Raw genomic sequence first — 8431 nt, 5'->3', positions numbered from 1 at the left:
GGGGATTCGAACCCGCGACCCTCAGATTGCGAGTCGAGTACCCTAACCACCTGGCCATGCCGGGCCACCAAAAAATGACTTTCAGTCAACCGCGTTATTCAAGTTTTTCCACCAAATGCTAACCATGTATAGTTGAAAGCTTCAAGGTTTCCTAGAAGATAATTCGTTATCTTCTCAACAAAGAAATAATCGGGAGAGACCATTCACGGATTTAAAAAATTCATAATCACGAAGGAACTATAAGGTTCAGCAATGAGGAGCTTTTTAAAGCAAGACCATACAACTTTATACTGATTCTATTTGTTTCAGAATTTCTCGCAACCTTACACATATAGCATTCCCTATAGGGAAGGTAACCGATAAACAACACCGACCGTCAACGCTGAGTTGGGCTACTCTTGTTTGATCAAATAATAAGATGCGAATGTTTCTCTTAAATTACGCCTACAACCCAAATGGTGGGATACGTTTTTCCGACAACGGAACGTAAACCATGAACCCTCGAATTGACAGTCCGGGTACGATAACTGCTAGTCCACATATTCATATACTTCTTCTTAAGCTTCAGTACGAAGAAAAATCACCTAATAATAATAGTACCAGCTCGATAGTGATTAGTTGCCAAGTTCAGAAGGCATCATGTTAAACAAATGGTTCACCAAAACAAATGTGTGTGTGTGTGGCTAAAAAATGGGTTGATATTTACATAACGATCGGGCGAACGCAAGCTCTGGAAAAAATTTGCATAGAAAACACCATGAGACCAAAGTTAACACTAAAACTACTGTGTTGTGTCATAACAAAAATCTATAGCAATTCATCACATTTTCTTTGTTCTTTTCTTCTTCTCAATAAGAAATCACACTAATTCAGTTATTTTTGTGCCTCAGATACTTCAAAACTATTTGGAAGAGGTTTCAAAGCCATGTTTCGATATTTATTTTTCATTCTTCCACAGTTTTTTTACTTCTTTTCTTCACCGTGTCTACCCTTCCGCTTTTTCACTTTTCTTTATATCACTTTCCTGTTATTATTATTATTGCCCTTTTTTTTATTTTAGATTCTATATACAGCTTCAGTGAGAAAGCATATGCTTCATCGAAGCGTGTGATGCCGTATCTTCACGAGTTCTCTTCGTTTATTATTCAAGCTGGGAGTAATTGAGGGGTGGATACATACAAAACACTATAACCGGTTATCCGCTTATACTTGCTACTGTATTGTGCAGAGAATGTCCTTCTCACACCCACAAAGACATTTTTGGGATTACAAATTTGAAATTACCAGGTATTATTCATGGGATTTGTGTGTCAAAAATTGGAAAATACCAGGTATTATTTACGGAACTTTTGTGTCACAAATTGGAAACTACCAGGTATTATTTACGGAACTTGTGTGTGAATCAAAACTTTGACCCATTCGTATTAGCATAAAAGGTGAAGTTAAACACGCATCTAACACCCTCCTTCAGAGAGAAGCTTAAAGAAATCGTCATATATTACTTAGAGAACAAAACAAGTATATATTGATAAATATTTGTCTTTGTTTAGGCTTAATTGAAGTATAATAACATAACCGAAACTTTAACACAAAATATTTTGGACGACAATTATCTACGGTCATTTCCTTCCAACTTTTAAAAATGTATTGTTTGATAAATCACAACTTTTTATGTGTTACCTTTAGAAGTAAATAAAAAGGTCAGAATTTCTCCCCAAAACAACGTCTCTTTAATTTTAAATTCGAATGGCATATTTAAAAGTCTGCTGATAAAAGAATTAGCTGAATAATTAACAAATATATACATATTATATATTAATAAAACCTAACTCAAGTAATTCTACGTGACAGAGCAATAATTCGATTGAAAACAACGAATAAAGAACTCATTAACCATCTGACGCCTATATGTAATATGTACATGAAAGTTTCCTACAAAAGAGGCTAGAGTAATGTGTAATGACGTAAAGACTCTTTGAACTATGGGAAAATTCGGTAGACTTGAATCAGTTTAATCTCAGTATTGGACTTACTCAAGTTTTCAAAGTAAATTATTCATTTCCTTGCAATGTATTTTCGAGACTCCTTCAGTATAAGCTTAAGCAATTCAGTCATTTTTGTGGAAGTTTTTCTTGAGGCATTTACTAAGTGAAGAAGAAAGTCGTCAAAATACATGAATTATAATTAAATTTCGTCCTTGAAACTGTAAAAACAACAGACATTTATTTCAACAGGAAACGAGTTACGTGTTTGCATTTTCCATCGTATCTAAAAGTTTGGATCTACGGAAAACGTATACGCTTGTTCTAAAGACTTGTGTAAATATAGGTGTGATGTTTTCTGTTTTAAACACCGATCGTTAGAGAAAAAAAACCTTGCACTGTTGCTCTTATAGTACACAACTGTCTCACATTTATGTATTTAATGCGATGGTTTATTAGCTATCTCTACGTTAAATGAAATTAATCCAGTATGTATCAATCTTATTTTATTGTTTATTGAATTTTGCGCAAAGCTACTGAAGGTAACCAGCGCTGATTGTCCCTAATTTTAAAGATATAGAGGAAATGTAGCTAGTCAATGCCACCCACCGCTAACTCTAGGGCTACTCTTTATTAAAAAAAAATAATAATGGGATTAGCTGTCACTTTATAACGCCCCAGGGCTGAATGGGCGAGTTAGTTTGGTAACGGGGTTTGATTCCGCAACACGCAGATTGCAAGTCAAGCGCCCTAACCACCAGGTCATTCCAGGTTTTCTAAACAAAGTAAAAATAATGCATTTACCATCATCACCACTTCCTATAGGTTTGAAAAAGTTTATCCCAACAGATAAGAAACACTCCAAGTAAAAGTCCTCAACTTCATAAATATAATAAAATAGAGAGGTGAATTAATACGTACATTTAAACTTGCATGTGCATTTCTTATTTCAAAGCATATAACATTATTTGAACAAGATATCCAGGAAAACAACATAAAATATTGATATTAAAATAAAATTATATATAACTCGTTTAGTGTACTTTTCTTCTGATATAGTAATTAACGGTTTTCGTAGGCTTAGTTAATTTGTCATAGTTCTATTAAAGAAAATTTAATCTACAGATTTACATTATGCATGTGTGTGCAGAAAGTTACTAAATTTAGACATCCTATTCCAATTGTCGTTGGAAATTCTATTATACCTACCTTGGATTACAAAATTATTTTAAAATTTCTATTTTTACTGATGTAATGGCGTTACTATATTCAGGTTTGTTCTTTAACAGCTTTTTAGAGCTAATTTTCAAATAATTAAAAACGAAACATTATAAAAGATACGAATTTAAAAATACTCTTTATTTCATGTTACGTGCAAAATGTTTCTCATCTGTGCAGTGTAAATTTATTCTCGTGGGAATATGGATTTATCTCAGAAAATTTCAGGTAACAAATCTAAATAGTTTTTGTTCTGTCAATGCAGAAAGAACTGTAAAAATGCTTAAGGGGTCAACTTAATATTTCTGTAAAAAAAAAGACCTAATCTGATGAGTGGAAAATATAAAATAACTTTAATTCTTTTAATGACAGAAACACTTTATATTCTGTCAATTTCGGAAGACCACCTGTCATCAAAAATTTTAACCTAAAGAAAGAGGGGGGATAAAAAATAAACAATTTAAAGCAGCACAAAAACTGTAATAATAAAATATTTCAAAATGCTAATTGAAGTTGTCTCCAATTTGGATTTATATTTGTTTGTTTTATTTCGCGCAAAGCAACTCCAGGGCTATCTGCGCTAGCCGTCTCTAATTTTGGAGTGATAGAAAGTAGCTAGTCAATACTAATCACAGAAAGGGCAAGCGTGTTCGGTGACGGGATTCGAACTCGCGACCCGCATGTTATGAGTAGAGTTCTAACCACCAAACCATGTAAGATATATTTTTCTTGTCTATAAAAATGATGCCTAAATATATCACGAATATAATATATAATGAATATAATATATCATGAATATTGATAAGAATTGCAGCATAACTTCTAACTATAGAAAATAACACTATTGTGTAACTCCCTGACGCGGAAACTACTGGAACTTTACATAGAAGCAGAATAAATAATTAAATCATCTAAAATACGTGACGTTATTCAAATGTCTTTTTGTTGTTGTTGTTTTTTTTTGTTTTTTTGCAGTCTGTAAAATAATTAGCTTTAATACGTACATAGATAAGCACATATTTACCATAATACAGTTGGGTCTGCCAACAGCCCATAGATTGACTTTTTTGTCCTCTCCCCCGGTGACCATGACTCTTCCCGACTTTCTGCCTAAAGCCAAGCAGTTGACGGTACTCTCATGGGCCAGGAACTCTTCTAGTGAAAATATAAAAGACTTAATCTTAACAACTGGTACTTCATTTTCCTTTCTAGTTACTGTGATTTCTCATAGGTATCAAGGAAAAGACAGTACAGAAAAAAAAAAAATACCACGAAATACCACCGTTTAATGAAAATTTAAACTGAAAGAAAATTTTCTTAACCCAGTAAGTAAACTTAAGAGTGTCAGCAAAACTTATTAAATTTATTCAACAGAAATTAAAAACAGTACAGTGAAAATATTTCATACTAATTTCATACTAATTTTTTCAGTTTTGGTGGAGAAAATCTACGATTAATACCAAACTTTAAAATTATTTACAGCTACGTAACAAAATTTAAGTAACCCACAAGATGCATAGACATTCGGAGACGAAATTCCTCTCAATTCTTCTTAAATTCCTCTAGTTGTATTTCAATCTCTGAGAATCCTGTCACGGAAGTTGGTTTAAAACACCAGTTATTTCCATATTATACTTTAAAAACGCACAAATAGTGCTAAAGAATGAGGTAACAAAACATTGGTTTGAGGAATTTCTGACTGTATTGCAGTAAACTATAATTAGTTTTTTTATGGCTATCACTACAAAGATACTTGATTTAAATCAGAAATTGTAACTGCGTGAATTTTTCTGTTTTTCTTGTTTGTTTTTGAATTTCGCGCAAAGCTACACGAAGGCTATCTGCGCTAGCCGTCCCTAACTTAGCAGTGTAAGACTAGAGGGAAGGCAGCCACCCACCGCCAACTCTTGGACTACTCTCTTACCAACGAATAGTGGGATTGACCGTCACTTATAACGTCCCCACGGCTGAAAGGGCGAGTATGTTTGGTGTGACAGGGATTCGAACCCGCGACCCTCAGATTGCGAGTCGAGTGCCTTAACCACCTGGCCATGCCGGGCCTAAAGTATCCAACGAGCCATACGCAGCTCGCGAGGCGGAGGTTGACCTGAGATAATGTGTAGCTGAGTGCTATAGTTTTAAGTTACATCCATTTCCGCATACATCAAGATCAATGGTTCTTCACGTCATCAAATGAAACTTTGGTTCACTGAGATCGGAAAGCCTGGAGATTGGATTTACTTAATACACCCACATTTGATACTATCAATAAACAAAAATTACAACAATTTCAGAAAGAAAAAAAAAACTTTGACGTAACTAATCTATTGTCCATAAAGCCTCACAGACATTATACATGCACGAAATACAGGTGTGCGCTAACTTAGTGTGTTTCAAATTATAATAATAACATATAAAACTATTTAAACTGAGAAACTATGTGTTATTTAAAAATATAATTACCCCATCCAACACAGTAATTAGCTCTCACAACTTCTTCATATTTTTTTAACTTAACATGACGCTGAATACCAAATAAGACTTGATGATCTTTTACTTTCTCTATTGGTGCATGAGAATGGCAATTGTCCATAACATCAAAGATGTGCGAATGAAATGGCACCCGTCTCATCTTCACTATTTGCAATATTAGCAAATCATGAAGTAAGTCATTAGGCTTTATGCTAACGGAACTAAACTTGGCCGACCGCTCCACTAACGCTCGTGTCAAGGCTATGTGAAAGATGGTTTGACTTGTGCTCGAAACTCGCGTGAACCACGAGATGGGCTTGAACTTAACGGAGACGCGCGCGCAGTTTCCTTGGAAACGGACATGTCTACCACTACTCAAGGTCTATAAATATTTTGACGACTGAAAAGCCAGGCTGTCGTATTATGCAAATATAACAGCAGAATAACTATTTCAGATAATCCTTTTCGATTTTTAAATGACACCGTAAATTTAGTAAACGTCATACACGTGTATACAATAACTGCTGAAAAAAACGTGACGACTTTTTAAACCACTGCTCATAACATTCGACTACTTTATAACTAGAATATGAAGCCCAAATTACGTTACTGATACTAAATACGCGATCGCTCTTAATAAAAAAAATCCACGAAATAACGAAAATTATACACTACGTAACGGCTACTAGTACAAAGCGATCCTAGCTAGAAACAGAAGTTACTGATTGAGGTTACATAAACCTGTACTTATTACATGTATGGCCGAGACGGCCCAATTACAAGCATGCAGCACATTACGTGCATTTATACCGGTTGAATGAACACGTTTCCAGCATGAAAAACGCAACGGATTTATTTTCTTTTACATGTACTGTGGATCACAATGTCCGATTTCTAAAGTACAGACTCACCTAAAATTATCACTGACGTAGATGATCGAAAAACGCTATAACTAGGCAATGTAAATTACGAATGAGCTTTTACAGTGAAACTACTGTAGGTGGCGACAAACGACAGGAGAAAAAAAAAAGTTATATAACAAAAATATTCTAAAATTAAATAACATTTAGTTCTTGATGACAGCTTAATAGTTAACTCTTAAAACCACCATTGGGTTATCTGAATAGCAATTTCAGAAACATTTGTTTACTTTTAAATCAGATTCACAAGGTTATTTTGTCATTCAATTAACCTAAAAACTATTTAAGATTTCTTTAACTAAAATTTAAGGTAAAATTTTCCTCGTGTATACATACAATTTCTATTGTTGTTTTCTCCTTTTCTTTTTTACATTCTAAACCAGACGTTCATCTGTTGTTACTAAAAATTTAACCATGCAATTAAAAACAACAAAAACAATGGTATCGAGTAACGGACAAGACGCCCCCCAGTGGCACAGCGGTATGTCTACGGACTTAAAACGCTAGAATCCAGGTTTCGATACCCGTGGTGAGCAGAGTACAGATAGCCCATTGTGTAGCTTTGTGCTTAATTACAAACAAACGGACAAGACGCACACAAAAGAAAAATTAAGAAATTAGTATCAATAAACAATACACAAACTTAACATAAATATTTATAAAGAATGCCCCGACATAGAGTTAATATTGATAAAATAACAGATTAAATAAAAAGTTTTATAAAAAAACGTTTGATGATTATCTAGAAGATCACAGATTACGCAAATGAAAATTAGGAAATAAATCTAAATCACCTTAATTGAATAAATAAACAAACACTTAAATACACCAGTTCTAAATAACCTTAAATGAATAAATAAACACTTAAATACACCAGTTCTAAATAACCTTAAATGAATAAATAAACACTTAAATACACCAGTTCTAAATTACCTTTTTCTTTTGTTGTTCTAAACTAACTGCAAGTTGTAACAGGAAACCACAAATGTTTATTCTAAATAGCTTAAATCTCGTAACAGTATTTATATTTATTAATATTTATTTTAATGACCTTTGAACCGTGTCTGACTAAAAATACCCCAACACAAGTTGAAAATCACGCGGCACACGTGCAGCTCACGTAACCGTATCGAATAGCGTAACACATAAGCTGCTGGCGCGTGTACCCCATGAAGATTTTTATATTTTATTATTTCATTATTTTACCTAATAAATTTCCATTTTTATTATTTTAGTTACTTTTATAATAAGAAAGAAAGAAAACAAATGAAAAATAAATAACCTCGTAATTAAATATCAAACACTCTTGTCATTAAAACTTTATATTTTATATCTTATTTCCTCTACTGTAACATTATACTTGATTATCCAGGTTGTACAACGAAAATTAAGGTTGCAATGTGTAGTATTGTTATATTGATCGAAAAGTTTCAAAGAGTTCACACTTCTCACCTTTTCACACTTATTTTCTGTAGTAATTTTATTGTTAGGAGCTGACTTAGAAATTAGACGAAACAAAATAAATAGTATTGTCTGTCCTTTTTTTCAGTATGGATCACAAAGTTCCAAAGTAAATATCCTGAGAGTTTCTTCAAATCTTTTCACACCTATCTCCTACGTTTATTCTACTGTTAGCAGCTGAAGTAGAAACCTTCCAAACAAAGCATGGAATCGCCGCAACTTACTTAGTTTAACACCGTCAATATCAAATAAGCTCATGCTGCGCAATTCCCGAAACTTTCCCTGCTTTGAAAACACAGTGGGATATGATTTAACAGTATAACTGTTGCAACGACAATTGTCTAAAGTATTACAAAATGTTTATTCGATGACGAGGAA

The 8431-nt window shown here is 33.5% G+C and overlaps 1 protein-coding gene across 1 annotated transcript in view; it reads right to left on the bottom strand.

Annotated features, from left to right (window-relative positions):
• Positions 1-8431, bottom strand: part of LOC106467556 (katanin p80 WD40 repeat-containing subunit B1-like) — a gene marked incomplete at its 3' end in the record, with an annotated part of 48645 nt that overhangs the window by 32158 nt on the left and 8056 nt on the right. The window contains exon 2 of the mRNA XM_022395758.1: positions 4225-4355. Within this exon, the coding sequence (XP_022251466.1) occupies positions 4225-4290 (66 nt within the window). The remainder of the gene's footprint in view (positions 1-4224; positions 4356-8431) is intronic.

Source organism: Limulus polyphemus, unplaced genomic scaffold, assembly GCF_000517525.1.
Source record: "Limulus polyphemus unplaced genomic scaffold, Limulus_polyphemus-2.1.2 Scaffold2660, whole genome shotgun sequence".
Taxonomy (NCBI): Eukaryota; Metazoa; Arthropoda; class Merostomata; order Xiphosura; family Limulidae; genus Limulus; species Limulus polyphemus.
Note: the sequence above shows the minus strand (reverse complement) of the source record. Positions and strands in the feature narration are given on the sequence as shown.